This window comes from Halictus rubicundus, chromosome 7 (genome assembly GCF_050948215.1).
Source record: "Halictus rubicundus isolate RS-2024b chromosome 7, iyHalRubi1_principal, whole genome shotgun sequence".
In the NCBI taxonomy this organism is placed as follows: domain Eukaryota; kingdom Metazoa; phylum Arthropoda; class Insecta; order Hymenoptera; family Halictidae; genus Halictus; species Halictus rubicundus.
The window spans coordinates 14433974-14455434 of NC_135155.1; the positions used below are offsets into that span (position 1 = coordinate 14433974).

The window sequence follows — 21461 nt, forward strand, 5'->3', positions numbered from 1 at the left end:
CGCTTTTCTTCCATTTTCTTTTTCTTATGCGCGGCAAAAGGCGTCTAAATAAATAAATAAATATAGAATCGGAAAAAATCACATCCCCGTTAATATTCCGTTAAATCTAAGCAATAAACGATCCTAAATCTCCTCGCAGAAAAATTATATTTGTATGGCGGGGAAACAGCTTTGTTTCCCGCGGTTTCGTTTTTCTGTTGTTTTCTTTTTTCTTCAACAATTGTGAAAACGTTCAGTTCGCAATATTGGACACCCTGCACAAGGTGCAATCTTGACTGCAACTGCCTCTGACTCGACGATCCATTGCCATAGTTTTTTTACAAGACAGATCCTCGCCATCGGCCACGAAAAAGATCGCTTACATTTAAGCTTACATTACGCGACGCTATCGTACGAGATCGAACGGGCGACCTCGTCACTCCTATTGACGACTATAATTTCTATACAGGGAGTTTCGGAAGTCATCCACCTTGGCAGTCCACCGAAACCACTCTGAGCGACAAATTTCCCGTTAAAGCGTCATTACTTCTATTCAAACTCACTGATCTTGTCGGGTATACATTGAATACAGGTCCCCGTGTTCTTTTGCTCGTGTTTAACACAGCATTTCCTCCATAGCGTCGCGTCTCTGGCCACGCCCAGTCGCCGCACGACCAATCCCGAGCCAGCAGCGAGACGTCGACCAATGAGAGTGACAATGCAGCAAACTAAAATGTGCTGTCACTGCTTCCGAGCGTCTCGATGTGTCTACTCGCGCGACGCTATGAGGGGGAGGCGGGAATGTTGTATTTCAACGATTTTTTTCTTATGATGTATAAATATACAGAAGTGGAATGACTTGGTGGAGCTATCGGGCCGCTTTCTGACTAACTTGATGTTAACGAAAACTTGGATTTACATATGAACAGTGTTGCCACTTCTTCCGGTTGTAATCTCTGCCCTTGAAACTGGCCTCGAAAAGGGAGGACGTACGGAAGAAATTGAAAACATTGGAGAACTGATAAAGATCTAGTTTCCATTTTGTGACTCTGTGTGGTGATTTATGACACTGACGATGACCATTCGGCAGAGGACTTCCTTGGACACCGTGTATACTTGACTATAATTTGTATTTACAATGTGCTGGGCCAGCGATCCGAGCTCTCAGCTCCTCGGTCCCAAGTGTGAAACGTAAAATTGAAAATCGCAGGCCGGTTATGTTTACAATCGCGTTGTATCGGTTCGCGGAAGATATCGGACTCGTGCTTGCGGATCCGTTGATGATCGCGTTGGTGATCTTGTCGGTGATCGAGCACTGCAAAATTCTGGGGCCGAACGTGGATATCCGGTTTTGTTGTTGTTTTTCGTCGTTAGCTGAAGCGATCCTCTTCAAGGATCTCCGGTCTCTGTTTTTCCCCTCTTTATTCTCTATCCTCTTTCTCTCTCTTCTTTGTCGTCGACGGTGTGCCAGCCAGCCAACAGCCAGAGAGCACGATGTCTACTGAATCTTTTTCGACACTCCATTCGTGTGCCCGTTCGCATAACTACTATTCGCGATGATTCCGTTGCGCGTTGCACTCTTACCCTCGGTCAGCTCCGCCTTTAACAGCGCGTTCGCCTTCATCTTCTCCAGCTGCCGTTCCGCGTACGCTTGCTTGCCCTGCACACAGTCATCATCATCATTGTGTATCAGATACTAGGCTAGTGTCTATTTCATTTAAAATTCTTTTACAAACACCCTCCATCCGCAAATTCAAAAGTTTCGATTTGTTTAGAGGATATGCAGAAATGTCTCGATACGCGTGAACGAGAGAAAAATTTGGTATTTTTGGTTTTGAATTATTTTTTTATGAAGTTTCGATGAACATACTTGTGGCGTTTGTCTGATTAACACGGGTCCAAGCGTGACATGTTTCGAAGCATAGTTGCTTGTTTAATTCACGGTTTAGTAGAACCTCGATTATCCAAAGGAATCGCATACTTAGACGAAATAAATGAAAACAAATGATATTTGAGCGTTAAAGAATTGTTGGAAACATCGAATTGAAAACAACGAAGATTATTTCGATATAAATTGATCGATTTGTCTGTTGATTGATTGGAACTGCAACGTACCTTCGCAATATACGCTTTGGCGTAGAAGTTACCGAAGAGGACGATGAACGAGATCATGTAGATGACGAGGGCGTACTGCATCCAGAGCGGGAAATCGCATCCCGATCGAATACCGTTGATCCCGAGGATCAGGGCAGTGGTGAATTGGATCAGCTGGAGGATCGTCAAGTATTTCTTCCACCAGAGGTATTTGGAAACAGTTGGTCCGAGCGCGGCCAACCCATAATACGAGTACATCAGCACGTGGATGAAGCTGTTCACCATTGCTGGCAGGAAGGCTGAAGAAAAAGTAGAAAAAAAAATTACATTCCACTTAATTCCCATAATTTTTGGGGTAATTTCGAAATCAATTCCTAAAAAGTTTAATTTCAATAAAGTCTTCACTTTTTTAAATGTGAAGTTAGTATCACTATATGTGCCTGAACTCAGGCAATGAGCTAGTGAGCCTATATTACGACCTTGAGGTAACCTTGAGGTAACTTTGAACAGAGAAATCGTTACGCTTGCAGATTTCATCATTCTGCAACGATTGAAATTTCGTTCCCTTTTTAGTAAAAATATTACCAGTGGAAAATTCAATTTTGAATTGTTGACATCTCAAATAAACGAGAATTGTAAACTTGAAAGATGAAGTCTCAACGGTAAGTAATAGAAAGTTGAAAAGGTTGAAAATCTGTGTTTCCCCCGTTAATGTTCTAAATGTGAGAAACGAAAAGTTGAAAATTGAAGTATGAATGGTCGACATATCGTTAAATCTTGAATTTCTAAAGCAGTAAATTAGTTTTTGATTTGTATTTGCGAAAGAAGGCACCTTAGATCTTATTTACGTTTATTTCCGTCCAATTTATGGGTCTCGATATTTAAATAAAATAATTGAGCCTGGAAAGCGTTGCACCTCACAGCTCTACATTTTATACACTATTTAAACAAATATATGTGGCAGCTTCGCGTGTAGATGGACTGAGAATTTGATATCTCGACGTTAATAAGTTCTACTCGAGTGAGAACGCGTGCTCGCGATTTCTCCCCTAATTTATTCTACTTAAAGAATTTAGATGACCACATTAAATTTTCAAACTGTTGAATCATTGGCACCCACGTGCCAAAAAACTGTTCCACTTGTCTCCAATTTGAAAATGAGCAACGTGAAAGTAGGAGAAACACTTTACTAACGACTTCCAAAGATTGTGCAAGAAAAGTTAATTATGGGGCACTTACTTGATCCACTCGGGACCCATTTGATACCGATCCACCACAACGAGAACATGGTGGAGTGATGGTAGACATGGAGGAAGCTTAGTTGATTGTCCTTCTTTCGGAGGATAAAGAAGAACGTATCACAGAACTCGAGGAGCTTGCTGAAGTAGTACCACCAAACTGCGTGAGCGATCTGCCATCGAAACAAATGTATACATTAATAATTAAGAATTTCAGTAATAATAACCCGAACCCAGACCATCAGTAATATTCCTGAAGGGTTCACGAGGGATTCCAATGATTTTTGACGTACCTGTAATTCGTCTGGACGCGTCACCTGCCTGATTGGCTGGCAGACATAACTGTAACTTAACCTGGTGGACGCTACGAATAACTGGAAACAACAAATGTTCCTAATTTTCATAAAAATATTAAACCATTAATCATGAGAAATAATACACGATTGTCAACGTCTGTTCATTATCAACGCGATTTTGAAGAAATACCTAGTTACCAACAATAACTACATGAACAATTTTCTTCACAAATCGTAGCTAACAAGTCGCTAAGCAGCTAATTATTGAGTTGGAACGAAAGATCGTAGCGTTTCTAAATAACGATTGCTTCGTCATCACGCACGGATCAAATATTGAAGGTACAGGTGATAAACTCGCGACAGTGAGGATTGTCAAGACATCCTAGATGATTAATGTGGAAATCGGGGACAAGAGGAGAAATATGAGTGGTGGAAAGCAAAGAGATTGTACCTGAATGGCGATGTACGCGTTCAGACAGGCCATCGCGAGATTATAGGGTACGAGGGCCCAGGTCAGCTTGAATGCTTTACGATTTCTCATGATCTTTGGCCCGGCCCACACGATCAGCAGATACAGCATCGTGTAGATCAAAGTAGGTTTCGGCGAGTCGACCAGCATCCATCCTCTCGTTCGTTCATCTGACAAAATTGAACGTAGCCCAATTAATCGAGGATTGTTGAGAAAAATCGGAACACATCCGAGCATCAGCGAAAAATAAATCGAGACACTGCCTCCCGAATTTTTTAAAACTATTTATCTACGATAGGTGATCGAAGATCGTCGAAAAATAAATTAACAAATTGTTTACTAATTTTTTAAGAAATGTTTATATGCAGTGGTTGATCAAATTATAATGATGATTACAAAAAGAAACTTCTTCGGTCATTTATTTGACAATAAAGTGTTTTAGAAAGTATATACATATACATAATATGTTTTATATAATGTCATGAGAAATAATAGCTTAATAAAAGAGGTGTTTTATAAAACAAATTATGACAAACAAGTTATATAACATTCTATTAAATGTTCATAACATTCTAATGCCGAAAATTGTTATGATTGATAAAACATTTCTTCAAAGCATCTAACAATAATAATATACGCAATACTGTGTTAACTATAATAGAGAGTCTCACCTGCGAGTGACAGGGTCCAGAGGTAGTAATCGTAGGCGTCATTTATTAACGTCGTCGTGGAATTGATTATGTCCGCCATTGCCTGAAACAGAACCATAAATTTCCAGTTGAAAAACATTAGTAATTGTAATTATAAAATATAGATCATACAACGTAAGTCTATCATAATACTTGAATAAAAATTTTTGGAATGTGACAATGTAAACGCATAAAAACCTGTATGTTATTTGCAGAGGTACAGTCTGTAACAAATCAATTACTGGAACACCCACATTTTTGGAACGGCCTGTATATGAGCAATGGAGCAATTGTAATTAACAATTCAGACCAATAACACTATCCGCATTACTAAAACGAACGTCTACAATTAATTATAGAGTAATTATTCGACTGCGAACCTTTATGCAAAATAACATTACCTTGCAAATATTTAATTCCCCGATCAATAATTCGACTATGTTGAAAATCATACATAGACGTTCCCGCATTCTTCGAATCTATTCACTGTTTGAAGTTGCACCTGCTCATTTTTGTCATAAATGCATAAAATCCGCAATCTAGTAGTTAATTATAGAGATGCGAGTTTTACGAGAGCGACTGTATCGTAGATTATAGTATAGCGAATCGGATCGAATAAAACGGAAAGTGTATCTCGAGCGGATCATACCAATAAGAGCATGTCAGTGCTTTCATCAAGGTAGCATGCGCGCGCGCGAATTGTCATTAGCCGAAACACTCTTCTAGTGACCGCTATCACGTACCGTTATCCGGTCGTTCACTTCGCAAGATGAAAACGTCATGTGTAACTTTCACGTTACCGGAATAGCAACGTAGCACGCTATCTCTCCTACGTATCCGCGGAAAAACGTGTTTCGTGCGCGAATCTATCGTGTAAAGGCGAGGATCAAGTTTCGAGACGTTCGATGACTCTCCCCCCGGGAGATCGAATGGAATGTGCAACTTTCATTTGCGGTCTGGCCTCGCTGCATGATCTCGTGGCAAGTGCAAGTTCACCCTACCGACTCCCCCTCTAGCTTTTACAGTAGTATCTCCGTAATTGTCGCGTCGACGGGTCTGTCAAGCGACAGTTCTAATAGAGATGCTACACTCTCTGTAGTGTGCCTAATTTGTAGTGTGTTAACAGCGATCGAAAAAGAAAAAGAGACTGAGATACGACGCTTCGACTCTCTGCTTCTCTTTATTTTCAATCGCTTATTACATAATTACGATCGCAACTATATCGTGTTTAATAAGAAAAACGAAATGATGGTAAAAGTTTGATAAAAAGAAATCAGAAATTAGAGCAATCTTTTGTTTCGTTTGCTTTAACGTGAGTCTCACTGATATTCACCCCCCCCCCCTCGCCCAACCCCCAGTGGTGGGGATAAAACTTTGACAGTTACGGTAGAGACCTTTGCGACAGTTACGAAGATAATACTGTACAACTATGAAGTACATTTCTGGGACATATATTGTATATGGCCGACAGGCCGAGGCCACGCGTCACACGATCGTGAATCTCGGCATAATGGCACGTGCTACATCTCGTTTCACGGCATCCACGAGAATATTCGAAACTCTAAATTCGAAACGCTGACGACACATTTCTCTATCGATTTAACGACACCGGTTCGATTTTCGATTTGATAGTGCAAAAACCTAGGAGTACTGTGTCTATTCGCAATTTACCATCTGCGATAATGTTATTCATCGTTATATAGCCCATGATTTCTCGAGTTTATCGTCAGCCATCTATACGTTTGTTTATTGCACGTGATTCTGATTTTGTGGAGTTTATTTTCTGGATATTTTCCAGGTTTTTATAGCTCAATTATGCAGATGTTAATGCATTGAAGATTTCAATAGGTTGCGCAAAGATGATCCAACGATTGCAGTAAAATTGTTAACTTTGGGAATTTTGTTGTGCCAAAACTATGACGATTATACGAATGCTTTTTACCTAGAATGATTCTGTGGACTTCGTGGTTGAAACAGAAAGAATGTTCAAAGTTGAAACTTTGACTTTCTGATGAACTTCAAAATGGAACGTCTCAAAAGTTGAATATTGAAATTAATCTTCCTAGTGCTCCAAATTCCACCAGTTAATTTTTCTCATAAACGGATAAAATATTGCGTAAAGCGCATAAAATCGAAACGAGAAGATGCAACGAGTGCAAGGAGTGCAACGAGCGCAACGAGTGCATCGAAACGGCACCGATTCTCGGGCACGCGAGTGATCTTTGCGGTGAAAGTTCGATAAATCGATTTATAATCTCCGGAGGCTGAGTGAAATCACTGGCAGATCAAGCTTTTTCCCTCTCCGCTCTCTCTCTCTCTACTCTCGCAGTATTATTATACTGCGCTTTTGCCATCGGCAACTGACCACAAGGCTCACAAGATTTACAAGATGGAAGATTCAAATGTTTAAGCTTTTGATACAACTTTTTTTCGAACGATTTTCATTCGTTTTTAACTGTCAGAACTATATTTCACTTTAAAGTCACCAAATATTTCTTTCAAAGCAAAATCAAATGATACACTTTTTCAATGAATATTTACGACACACATCATTTTTTTTTTTTCGAACTATGTCGCCATAAATATTTCGCAATTTAGGTGGCACACTTAGGTGAATAACCCCGTGCGTCACGTGAATTTCGCAATCTTATTGATGCACAACCTAGCAGAATATCAAACTGCATTTCGACATTGTCTAAACTGCACAAAATCCGCAGACTACTCACAACGTTGCCATAAACAGCTGACATATGCGAATTCGTTGCCTTCTGCAAAGATTCTTTCCCAACAACGCTATCCCATTGCCGAACATTAATTACTCTCCAACGGTTAATTATTACTGAACAAGATTCCCAATCGTGCCCCGAATAATCGTATCATAAATCTCGTAACAAAAGGATTTACAATCAGATCGTAATACCGTGTCCTTAATCAATCGCTGTCACTCGTAGTGATTAATTAAACTCGTTGGGTAATTAATATTTTTTTTTGTATTTCCGAGGAAGTCAACTGGAACGTGGCAGATGCAAGTTCTCACGTGAAAGTATTGTTATATTCAAATTAGAAAGCGATAAATAGCTGAGCTCGTTCAGCTGACGGAAAAATGGCGGCCTTCGAACGGGACTTTCGTCTTTGACATTGTTTCTTCTTGCTTAATTTGTTGATAACACTTTTTAGTTCGTGAATGCACTCTTTGAGAATTTTCTGAATTTTTAGACTTATTTCTGTCCATTTTTATTGTGACTTTTAGCAAAGTTTATTACACTTTTAGGTTGGAATTGATTTAGACGATATCCGCCATTTTGATTCACCCCATGTGATTATTAGACTGCATATTTTGTGCATGTACGAGACAAAATGATGACATTAAAAGAATTTAAAGATGACTAAGAAAGAGAGGACACTGTTTAACTGTATCACTGTTCCACGGCACTTAATTAACATTATTTTAAGAAATATTTGTCAACACTTTGACAATAGATAGATTACAGTTAGAAATCAAATTCAAAACAGTAGATATCGATATATTATTTACAACCCTATCAGAATAATTAATGGAAGAGATCAATTTCTATTTAGTACAAAATTTTTCAACGAAGATTCGCTGTATAATCTGTCTGCAGACATACATTTCCGACAAAATGGACGACGAAGAGACAGCCTCGAGGAAAATCTTACTCTGTCCAGTCTCCTCGTTCCAACTCTGACAGAATGCTCAGCTACCAATGACTGGTCGATTGGTTTACGGTCTTGAGAATTAATGATGAAAGATTGTAGGACTTATGCACACTGACGGAGGATGTCTTCAGTGAATGGATCTCTCGTGAGCTGTAGAAGAGAGCTGCTCGTGAAAGAGATACATCAGGGTTTCGTTTAAGAATGAGACATCTTCAGGTGATACTTGAGTGATTGTCAACTAGTCTCGGTTAGGCGATTCACTGACCGGGTACTTGCAAATATGGTCTTTGAGAAAGCTTGGCACTTGCTTTTCACTGTGGAGATCACCGTGAAGTTCAAGGTGAAGATCTTGAAGAAGTCGTGCTCGTTGAAAGCGATGCTCAGGAAGACATAATAATTAAACCGTGAATTTTATGGATTTGTGATGAATAGACTGCGGATTTTTACGCAAAATAAAAATTATCTACTGCAAGAAACAGCAGCCATATGGAAGATTCTGTCTTTAATAATCATAGTAAGTTGAAAATACTATATTGCCGTTCCTAAATTCTTTCCACTGTTTTAAATTACTCATTTCTCTCGTAAATGCATAAAATTCTCATTAGTGATAAATATCAGTGAGTCAGATATGAAACAGTGATAATAAACTATGTTAGGAATATCGATGCAGGGGAAAGTAGCCTAAGTTAGATCAGTGTTTAGGTTGAACTACTATGCTTATCGAATTTAAAATTTTGAAAACGAATTTTAAAATTTGTTATTTGCAAAAATAAATTACCCCTTTAACTAGCAATAAAGGCAGAGAATTTCTATTTTGTATGAAGATCTGCAGTGTAATTATTTACATTTTTAATTCCAATTGAATTAATTTGAGACGATATAGACAATGTGACATTGTAAAAGATGGTGCAACAATGTTCCCACAAGTGGTTGTCGATTTGTGCAATGATGGATGCAGTGTAAGTGCAAAGACACTTGTCGACAATGAATCACAAAAGAATCCTGTCCCACCTAGATAATGCTAATTCACGCATTCGAGAAAAACAACTTTCGAAATAATTTAAAAGTTCCATCCAACTTAATTGTATCTACTCCAATATGTTTCTCTAACCCTTTCACCGGCTGATTTCTACTATAATTACACTGATCGAAGTACTGATTTTTTAACGCGTGAAAATCTTCACTATGCCATTAATAGAAACCTTAATCATATTTCTGCGAATGAGGAATCTGTTCTGTCACGCAAATTCTTTTTTAACTTGCAAAAATCAAACTTCACACTGTTAATAAAAAAGGTTTTTCACAAAAGATTCAGAAAAAGCACCTTCAGTAGAATAACAATATTTCTGTTAATTATTAATAGACCGCAGATTTGATGCATATATAAAGTTCAAAGTTTACTGCAAAGTTTTACTGACAATTTTAATTCAGCATTTTTAGTATAATTTTCAATTTTTTTAAATCTATTTTAATTTTGACGAACTTTGTTCAATGAAGACGTATGAAAAATGAAATTCTAATGAACGAAAAATATTTTTTCGTTGAAATTTGTAAATCATTCGCGATTAATGTCGAAGCAGAATTGAAAATATTGGTAGTAGTTTGTATACGTTTGCTATAAGGCTCTGGATGTTTATGCAAACTAAAAAGTTCGTGTATCAACTGCATCACAGGAGCTAAATATAAATATATATTTTTCACTAATAATTTTAATCCAGTGAAAATAATATATTAATACTCTCAAAGTTATGCCCTTCAAATATCCTTCAAAATTGAACGTTTCTCCCAACAGTCGATAATCATCAGTACACAGATCTTCACGTGAAATAAAATTTCAATACATCAAATTTAATCTGTAGGAGCTTAGTAAAAATTTATTTTTCCCATTAATAATTTGTATTTGTTAAAAATATTATATCGACATTGTTAAAAGCTTTTTTTAAATACAATCCGGAGTCTAGTTACAACACATAATCCTTAAATCAGAACGACCCTGACAACGTCCAACAATGCTCAAAAATAAAATCCCTGTACCAGCAACCGCTACCGAATTTCAAAGACCTTCCCGAAACAATGGAAAGCACACCAAATTCCTTCACTTTTCCACCGCATTCCCAAGTGCAAAAATCGTTACCTTGACGTGTCCGGAAGCAGGCCCAGGTTCTCCAAAGGAGCTTCTCAAGTTCCGTGGGATAGTGATCGCTCTGGATCGTCCCGATCGATCACTACTCCTCGATCCTCCGGAAAACGAAACTCTTTTTCCGAAACCACGGATGAACTGGTGCGTGGTGCACCTCAGAGGAACATGGCCCGTACTAAATCGTTTCTAAATTCTGTGATCGGGCGAACGGGACACCGGCGTCGGCGACACCTGGATCCTCCCAGGTGTTTTGTCTCACACAGGGGGGAAGGTGTACCGCGATACGTCGAGGTCGATCAGCAAAGTGGCAGCGCTTCGCGCCCGGTTCGCCGGTCAGCTTTATAACTTTTGCCTGTGTTTCGGTGTTATCCTCCACCTTGTCACCTCACCTGAGAGCCTCCCCCACCCCTTAACCCGATCCTCGCAGGCGAGCACGAGCGATGGTGAACACCGACGGAAACGAGACGAGCCGAACGAGTCCGAATACCGATGGTGGTTGGTGGGATCGATCGGTTTTGAGGGGATAGATCCGTATTCCGAATCGGTAAGGGAACGGATGTATCCCTGCTCCTTCATCTTTCTCTTCTTCTCTTTCTTCTGTCTCTTCGGGGTATACCCCTTCTCGAGGCTGTTGACGTTAGTCGGGCATGTTACGGCCGACCTATGGGGACCATCGAGATCCCCGTACCACCGTCACTTGCTGTACCGCTGCCACCACCAGCGATCAGAGCGATAGAAACCGGCACCGTTTGTGTAACACCGGCTACACGGCCGCTCCGATGGCCCCGATTCTTCAGAGAGAAAGAGAGAGAGAGAGAGATGGGAGAGAGGTGGAGAGAGAGAGTGGTGCCAGAATCTTTTTTTGGTTTGGGACTGACAGGTGTGCTGGTGGGAGGGGGCAGATCGAAAATCGGTTTTTGTGGGTTTTCGGAATTTCCGTCTCGTGCATTTCTTACGAAAATTGAAGGGATTTGGAAATGTCGGTACACTGTCCTCAACTATTTTACATTGTTAGAGACACATTTTTATTTGGTTCCAAACAATTTTCAGATCTGAAGATTACGTCAAGGTCATTTCAAAGACGTATGCTGAACTTGTTTTCTCTCGTACTTTCGTAATATCGAAACAAAAATGTGGCATTCCATTCAAAGAACACAACGTGACCTTGAAATAGCCTTGAGAAGATAAAGATGAACATTCTTTTTGTCACAGTGACATTCTACATAGAAAATCACGTGTCCCATCACGTACGAAAAATTGAATTATTCCGAAACATCGATTATTTTTAACTTCTGAAAATGATGAATCTACCGTAGATTTAAGGATCGCAACTGTTTGCGACGATCCCCTAACGCACGATTTCTTTTCGTTGGATCCTAAAAGTTTGAAGAAGGTTAGGATCTATTGACCTGTGTTATTTGTATCCGTGCCTGTATTTGCGGTTACTATTAGGTCTTTTGGGAGTTTCTTTGAAGTCCTCTTAGAACGTCTTGGTTAAATGTACCGTTGACCAATAGATAGAAGTGGTCCGGGTGAGATCTATTCTTCTCTCTCAGCTGTCAATTATCATAGATTTTTCTTCTGTTCTTTGTTCCTGTTCTTCTTTCGTGATCAATCGCCGAAGCGATTTTTGGAAATTTTTGAAACGATTATACAGCGTACGCATGCACTCGGAGAAAGCGTGAGATTGCAATGCGGACTCGCAAGCTGTTCTATCAGCTGCGTATTCGTTGATTTTTATGGAAACCGCATGTTAAGTGCTTACCAAGAGATAATTAAGAATTTTTCTATCCTGGCCTCGGTGCTATACAAGCTATCTCTACTGTTAAGTAGGTCTTGATGATTCGAAGAGAGTTCATTCTGACCACGACAACAGTCTTGTCGCCATACTTACAGCTAAATTACTAGGAAAACCAAATTCAAGATGGCATCTGATCTAGAACACCACGAAAAATTCAATTTCGAACGTGCAGTTCAATACAAGACCACAGCAAGGTGTAATCCAAGATGGCAGCCGCCTTTGGTCCATGAACAATAGATTTGGACCATTTGGATCACATTTTCCAAGAAACAAGATTTATGTGTCACCGCATAATTGCATAATTGTTGGACATCTCTATTGTCGCAGTAACTTCTCGATATCGATCTCAGAATTGCAAATGGATTATTCTCTGTTCACGCATCGTCGGACACGGAGCTAGAGTGCTCGCATGACTTTATCTAGATCTCGAGCATGCGAATGGTGTCTCACCTTCCATTGTCTTAGAGGTCGTGTTATCCGCGTTGCATCGGCACCAACAATCCGTTTTACAAATCATCGAGTAATTTGGCCCCTGTTATTTATTACACTCAATTAACACCTCATAATCAATACGCTGGGCCGTAATTTATATCGATAATGGCGGCCAATCGATCAGGGATCCATGGAAAGCAAGTCTACGATCTTTTGCTAATTAGTAAAAGAATTTGAAGAAAAAATTACAATTTACAAATATATTCGTGTACAGTTAACTAGTTCTGTAATTTCTGAGTTGGCTGCACACTGAAGTCATTCATTTAACATTTTGTTATACTTTTTGTAGTCCGCGGTAGATGTTCAAAAATTCACAAGTTGACTTTGTCACGTGGTCGCAGATGCACAAAATTATAAACTGTTCTAGTTATTGATTTATTGAACCTTCTACTGACACACATGAACATGTTTGGGTATACTGAATATAATATACCATAAAAGTTCGTTTTCAAATTTTGTCAAACAATCCCACGATGAAACGGAGTCCCAAATGTGCAAACATTGAATAAAAATAATTACGGTAATTAACACGAAGTTGACTTCATGTTAAAATCAACAAACCGGAAAGATCTTCAGTGATCCACGTTTTAGTTGTTTTGCAGATCATCGGATACACTAAATATATGTATCGCTACAAAAATCCATTTTTAATCATACGAAATCGTAATGGAAAAATGTCGAACAAGTTTAACACGAAGTATGCTTCACCTTAAAATCAGGAAGCCAGAAAAATCCAGAATGATCTACGTTCCGTTTCGACGGGAAGATGTAACGATTAATTTGGCATGAATCTTCCATTTTCTAACATGGTCGAGGAACGGTCAAAGTGACGAAACAAATGCGACCATTAGAATAATACACACTTTAGGCCCTTCGGTTAATGAATAAACATAAACACGGCGGGCTATCGTGCGAGATAAACGAGAAGCCGCGGATAGTTAGGACGAAGTGACCTAATAGAAAGCAAAACGGTACTTTAACGGAACGGTGGAGCTGGTTTTTGTGGGGATTCGGACTCGTCACCGAGGAAAGCCGATCTTTCGAACGGTTTCTGAGACGAGCACGAGTCCAGCGACCTTGACCCGAATTAGAAATCCATTGGAGTATGGCGAACGTGCGCGTTTTTCGTTTTCTTTTTTTCGGGAGTAATTAATGGCGAGAAGAATAGCTTGTTTGTGAGGCGGAAGGCAGACATTGTTATTAACGCGTTCGACATCGACTGATTAATTACGGTTTCGTATTAATCACGTTGAAACGAGGTGATCCTAGTACTATCGGTGTTTTTGCCATCTTACACGTTCGACGATTAGCATAAATATTTTTCCTCTCGTTCCTTTGCCATTTCCTTTCACGCTTCTAATGATCGTGTAGGATGAATTGAATTTTCTTAAAATGCAAGGTTGACGATCGATGCTTGTTAAAGTCATTGATAAAAAACAAATGATATTTTGTTTAATTCACCAATCCTTGCGTCTGTAGTAATAGATGAAAATGTTCTGCGTCGATTATGAGAAGCAGGAATTGAATGAAAGGTAATTTTGTTCTTTAATGATTTTGATACTAATCTTTTGGCGTTTTATGTTTCACTCGACCAATTTCTTCACATATAAAAATCCGCAGTCTATGTTTCTCTCTTTGTCACAGGTGTTAGTGCTGTTATTATCATCGAATTGTGCAACTTTTATGGCTCTGCCGAGCAGAGGCTAAAAAGTAAACGCGGATCCGAGAGAAAGCGATGCAAGGATCGCGCGCGTAAAAGTTGGCATCAGGTGAGAGACAGATTAAAACCGGTCACGGGGATCCTTCAGCCGTGAAACTCGCGTTTCCAAATATCCGAACCCATTTCGCCAAACCCCCTCGGACATCTTTCTTCGGTCACCTCCCTCGGCATGATTAAAATCACCTTTCACCTGCATCCGCTTCGATAAAAATTCGCGAGCCTCGAATCTTGACTTCCTCTCCATCGAACGAGCACCGTAAATGTTACGACCGAAAAATTGCAAAATAACTTTCGACGAGATCAAAATAATACTTTCCATCTTTCGTGAAAATAAATCTGTTCAAACTTATACATTTTGTTCGGAACAATATTTCTGGTGAAATTCTTGTGGAAATCAAAATTACACTTAGTTACATAATTCCCTTTTGCCTTTTGACTGCGAATTTTGTGCACTTGTGACAAAAATGAGTACTTGAAACCGGCTATTCATAACTAAAATATTAAATTGAAAAATGAAATAGAAAATAAATAAGTGAATATTAAATTTTTCATTTTATTATTTGATAAATATTCAATCTTGTAGTTCGTTGAACAATTTTCTTTACTTTTCTTGCGACGTAAACAGAATGAATTTTGAAGCCTATGCGAAATAACATAACGTAATTTGTTTATTTAACCGCGGACTGCGAACGCGTTTCGAATGCTGAGTTTTTTGATACAAATTTTTGGATTAACTGTAGTCGTTGGTTTCGGGGGCCAAGCCGACGTTCGTACAGATTCTTTTTCGGTGGGATCGATTTTTTTCAACATCGACAACGGTACTACATTTCAAGGTTCCCGGTTTGGTCCCGCTATCGCGTGGAATGTAGTAAGTGTTTACGGAATGGCCAACAATTAAGCGTCAAATTTATTTGCCGCCGTTGTGGATGCTCGGAGCGTAGTGCTCGCTGGGACAGAAATGCCTCGCGTGTTGGGATAATTTTTTAATTGATTATCCGGGCGCTCTCAACGTGAGAACAACCTCCCCAACTCGAGAATCGCGAAGAAAATACCTAAAAGCTGATTTTTAAAAGCTTTTCCATCTGTGTAAAAAATTTCGAAAATAAATTTCTGCCGATCACACGCATTCGAATATATTTATAACAAAATTGGATAGGTAGAGTGTAAAACAGTAAATTAGAAGAATCCAAGGTTATGGTAATCTTATCGTCTGTTTATTCAAATTATTAACAGTTGAAATATATTTATATTTCATCTCTGTCCCCTGCAATAGATGCAGACCATTTTTTGGCCTCTCTCGTTGATCTGATTTCTGTTGTCAAGCATGAGTTGGACTTTGGGATGGTCGACATCTTCGCAGATAAGCAAGTAATAATAGGTGGAACAGATGACGTTGAACACGCGTTCCGAATGCTGCGAGAAGATCCTGATCTATGAACGCCGTATCTCATGAATAATAATAACCCAAATATCGAGGCTGGAAGTAGGCTTAACCCGTTGGATGTTGCCTTGCTCGTTCGTGAATGGAGTCGACGACACCGTTAGGCCGATCTTATTCAAACCTATAACAAGTTACATTTCCTATTCGGCGGACACACCTAAGTGGACATCCCACGGCGCGACGTCTGCTCCGGAACACAGAATCTTCTTTGCATTTTCCTTCGGCGTTACGTTTCAAAATCTAGCATCGTGACGTTTCAATCTTCGTCAACAGATCAATTTTTGTTTCCCACTTAAATTTTTACATGAAATAAAATATCTCCCGAGCTAACGATTTTTAGCTGCGTCGATCGGTGCGTTGAAAAGTGTACGGTTCCATAAAAAAAATTAAGTTGACCTTCATATGTCCTTTACGTATCTCGGTGACCCCTAGTACAATTTTCAAAATAGATCTCCGGTATAATTTTCTGAAAATGATCTCCAGTACAATTCTCATTTATCTTTCGCTTGAGACATTTGAATTCGTGTAAATGTCCAGTGTCTAAAAATAAACGACAAAATAGAAATTTGCTATTAATAGAAGATGAACCGTAAATTAAAAATCAATTACCAGGAAAGATAGCGTCTAAATTTCGCGTGCTATTCAAAGTATTTCGATAATGATACCGTTATTTAACGAGCAGTTATAACGATAATATATTTTGCAGAGTCATGGCGAAGCACTGGCAGTCATTATGTCTAACAGGACAGAGATAATTAAAAATGTACACGTAGTATACTTGTGCGAATAAAATTGTAAAAGAGAAAGCATGTAGCAAACATTTCTGAATAATTTGAATACAAATAGACCTAATCGTGGGCAGGTCATAGTTAAGAATCAGCGTAACGTGTAAATAACCTCTCCAGGAAGTTTTAGGTATTAGGAGGGACGACAGATAGCGATCTCGCGCCAGTTGTGTCGTTAAATTATTTATTTACGATTTTTAAGCTTAGAAAATGGTAGAATCTAATGGCAGGATGCTAATATGGCGGCGATCGACATCGAAAGTCTGAATAGAAAATTATATATATTTTTGAACAGTGAAAAAATTGATAACACGTCTATAATATTATTTGTTTGGAAATTTAATTGTTGATACTCTTTTGTTCACAATTTTTAAGCTTGCACATGACAGCCTAGTATTACCACTATGGCGTCTTCAGAAGAAAACAACTACACTACAATTTTAATTAATGAAAAATGTGGTGACGAGTCTAAAATATGAATTGTTTTCAATGTTACTGGTTAATACCTATTTCGTCATAACACAACTTTTTAATAGCAATTTGTTTACTATTTTTAGGCTTGTACACAAAAGCCTGGCACTACCAAAATGGTGGCATTCATCTTCGGTGTCGAACAACTGTTCCACAATTCTACCAAAAAAGAAAGGCAACGAACCTAACTCAAGAATGATCAAGTCCCCGATAAAAAGGACCTGAGAAAATCCGAACTTTCTCGATCAAGGACAACAAACTAGTGAACAACGAATCGAACAGACGCGAAGGATCGTAGAATAAAATAACTGTGAATCTCGCCGCGATTCTTTCGATCCTTTCACGAATCCGCAGAGTAGGGCAGCCTAATGACGTCTTATTCTCGGCAGGTTCATTTCGAGACGAAGTATGTCGGTGGAAAAAGGCAGACAACTATAAATTTCGTTGATCTTACGAGGGACCGAGCCAGACAACGCCTCTTTTACAGAAACCGGAAGCAGAATCCGGCGAAAACCTGTTCGAACGATCTGTGGGTCACTTGGTCTCGAACGAGAGCTCCGTTAAAAATCGATCCTCCTGGTCACTGTCCCCGGGATCGTGGCTTTTTAATACTTTTTGCCCCGGTCCCGGCCAATGTCTCCCGACCATTCAGGAAAAACGAAGAAAAGAAGTCGAAGAAGGAATCTGGCTACGCACGGAGAAAGCGAACCCGGTTACTCTCGCCCACAAATGGACAGATTCATTATTTGATACCAGGATTGATGTGTGCGCGCGCGCGCGCGCGTATTTTAACCGAAGAAAGTAAGCTTTTGTTGGTGAGGCTGATCGCAGAAGTCCTCAAGTCGTCAAGTACTTAAAAAAAAACCTAAGAAAATCATCATCATTAATCACTGAGAATGAAGATTCCTCTTATGTTTCCTTGAGCTCTTTTAAATATCTTGAGTTCGTTTAATCATGCGATTTTTCTACACTTCAACGCAATTATAAATCGATGCAGAAATCATTGATCTTTAACACTAGATTTACGGGACCCGTCAAAATGACGGGTTCTAATATTTTTAATTTACAGTTATTAAGATTCTAATGATACATCCATGAGGAATTATTCAACAAATTTATTTCTTTGGGTATATGTTATTACAAAAGAAAAATGGATAAAAATTTGGGCATTCTTGTTATTTTTATAAAGTAAAATATAAAATAGTCGGTTTTAGTGCTCTGTAAACCTAGTGTTAATACCAAAAGGATTTTATAATGACTTTATTCATCCATTTAATGTTTCCAAACATTAATGCAAATTAATACATAAATTGTTGATCTTTAATTTTGAAAGCACTTTGCTTTTATCGTGATTGCATAAGAAGTCGTATGAATGGCAGTATAAGAAGACCATAACACGAGGAGTGTTTAAAAAACCGATGACTGACAGTCGAGAATGTCTTAATGAATTGTTCAATGACGATAACAGATAATTTACGATCCCTTCTCGCAAAGTCATTCTGAGTGATCACAATCTAAGAACTTATTCCGGAGGGATCGTTTGAAAGAAATTTCTTAATGTCTTTTCGAGCAACACGATGCAGTCATGAAACTGGTTATTAAATTAGCTAATGGTGGGCGAAGGCGTTTTAAATCATGCGCCACTTGTAGGCTGCGGTATCCTGATGCATTTATGACTTTGGAAGATATTTAATAGATGGATGTTAAGAATGCAACAAAAGCTTTATTGCAAATTCCATTTTCTTTTTGGATTATTTCCCGCTTGTTAGGACGATCAACATGAACGCTACCTACATAACCGCGGTGACCTGAATCTTGCGGAAAATGTAATAAAGAGAATTTTATGTACGACATTATTTAGTGTCATCACTAAGAACATAATAGCAGGCAATTCAAGCTGCTGTGTGTTGCATCATTTTTCGATATCTTGTAAAAGAAGGCAATCCATTTAATATTTTATTACGACGTTTATGTTATCATTAGAGAACGGATTTTTATGCAAAAGAGAAATTCTCTAAGACGATCGTGAAAAACAAAAGTTAAAGAAAAAGGTGACTTAAGAAATGTTTTCAAATTCTTCTTGTAAGTTTACAGTTTTGTGATTCACGTAATAGTAAAATGTGATGGTATATAAGTAAATATATATTCGAGTTCAGTGACAGTATAGTAATAAAATACATTGTATTAAAAGCCGAAGAAAAAACCAATGAAAAATCGAAGAAAATTCTAATTCAACTGAAGTAATAGTGCATAGGCAGCATGTCATCAATATTAGAAAAATGTGCTCATTCGAAGGAAGCTTTGCTCGCAGAAGATGAACACTGTCAGCGATCCTGTCGCGCGATTACTGCAGGAAAAGTATTACAATTTCACGTCGCTGATTTCCCCGTAGCCACTGTTAATTATTACACGCAACTAACAAGTGTTACATTATCGTCGGTCACGGCACTTGCTCCACGATTCCGGTATTCTCCGAAGAGAAGAGGCTTCGGATGAAAGTTCGCTCCAGGCGGTTGTCCTATTGATCCTCTTCTTACGATTGCGACCAATTCACATGATCGAACAATATTCACAATCGGAGAAAACATCGACTGCTACATTGCTGCGAAAGTACCTAGTCAGGCAAACCCGCTTCGAGCAAATTTTGATCAATGTTTGTACTTTGCGAATAAAAGCCAGTCATGTTGGTACCAAGACCATGCTTCGAGCAGGATTTGGTCCCTGATTGCTATGAATTTGCTGACCAAAAGTCGACAAATGGGGAACATGTCGAAACAGATGGGTCGTAATTTGTGTGCAACGTTTGCAGGTGGAATTCGTACGCAAATCGAAGGCAAAATGGGGGTTCTCCTTGCCCTCGTGTAGAAGGCAGGTCGGTCGCACTAAGAGCGGACCTAACCTTGCTCTAGGAGTAAATATCGAAATCGGAGTAAACCTTACTGTAGGAGGGAAAACCGAATTCTTTTTAAACTTCTAAATTCTATAATTATAAGTTTCACGTAAAAACAGGAAGGTTTACTCCCGAATTTGCACTAAGTCGCACTAAGAGCGGACCTAACCTTGCTCTAGGAGTAAATATCGAAATCGGAGTAAACCTTATTGTAGGAGGGAAAACCGAATTCTTTTTAACTTCTAAATTCTATAATTTCAAGTTTCACATAAAACAGCAAGGTTTACTCCCGAATTTGCACTAAGTCGCACTAAGAGCGGACCTAACCTTGCTCTAGGAGTAAATATCGAAATCGGAGTAAACCTTACTGTCGAAGGGAAAACAGAATTCTTTTTAAACTTCTAAATTCTATAATTTTAAGTTTCACGTAAAACAGTAAGGTTTACTCCCGAATTTGCCCAATATTTACTCTTAGTGCGACCGACCTGACCTCTTCCCGCGAGGGCAGGGTGTGCCCTCGTTTTGCCCTTGAATTCCACCTGCAAATTTTGCACTCAAATTCGAGCCACATGCCGAAACAGAAGGGTCGCAATTTGTAGACCAGTTTTGGTGGCAAATTCAAAGCAACTCAAGAGCAAATTGCTTACTGGGATAATTACCGTTTTAACACGACAGTAATGAGAAAGTTATTTCCCGGTGTCCAAAGCGTTAATTTTTCGATTCCATGGATCGAGCAATTAACATTTTCCTTAACGCTCCGAACGATTCGGTGGTATCCAAGTTTTCGTAATGACCGGACACTCGGCACATTCCTAAATTTAGATCATTCTACAATTCGCTGATGATTCAGTAAAAACTCGACGACGACGTGGAATTTTTTTTTCTTCTGGTTCGTAAAACGAATCGATCGAAAATGTCTCCCCCTTTTAATGCTGCTCGACGATCGCCGTGGACTAATACTAATCGAGGCAATAAGTCATTGACGGTTAACATGGTTTATTAACCTGTTCGGTGGTAGCGCGGAGATAAATTGATCTATTTAGTTAGACTTATTTTGTATCAAACAAACTATTCGTCGTTCATCGTATTATCACGATAGAGTTAGGTTTGAAGAATTGGCGTTGCAAAAGTTACCCGAATAAAAATACTTTATTTAATTAATAAAAACATTTTATTTTCTAGTTGGCGTTCGTCTTTATCGGAGAGGATTAATATCTCCGGAAACGACGTTTCGGTGTGCGAAAAATTCTGGAATACGGATATTCTTTTCGAATATAT

At 38.9% G+C, this 21461-nt stretch overlaps 1 protein-coding gene and 1 long non-coding RNA gene across 2 annotated transcripts in view; one reads left to right on the forward strand and one right to left on the reverse strand.

Annotated features, from left to right (window-relative positions):
• The window catches only part of LOC143355660 (uncharacterized), a 250921-nt gene that overhangs the window by 73503 nt on the left and 155957 nt on the right, over positions 1-21461 (forward strand). The gene's annotated exons all lie outside the window — the stretch shown is intronic.
• LOC143355651 (very long chain fatty acid elongase 4) lies at positions 812-10971 on the reverse strand. The gene is made up of 7 exons (XM_076790683.1): positions 10578-10971; positions 4748-4829; positions 4059-4246; positions 3605-3685; positions 3313-3484; positions 2095-2372; positions 812-1639 (listed from the first exon to the last, which is right to left on the reverse strand). Exons 2-7 carry the CDS (start codon positions 4824-4826, stop codon positions 1478-1480), a joined length of 960 nt encoding a protein of 319 aa, XP_076646798.1. The 5' UTR covers positions 4827-4829; positions 10578-10971; the 3' UTR covers positions 812-1477.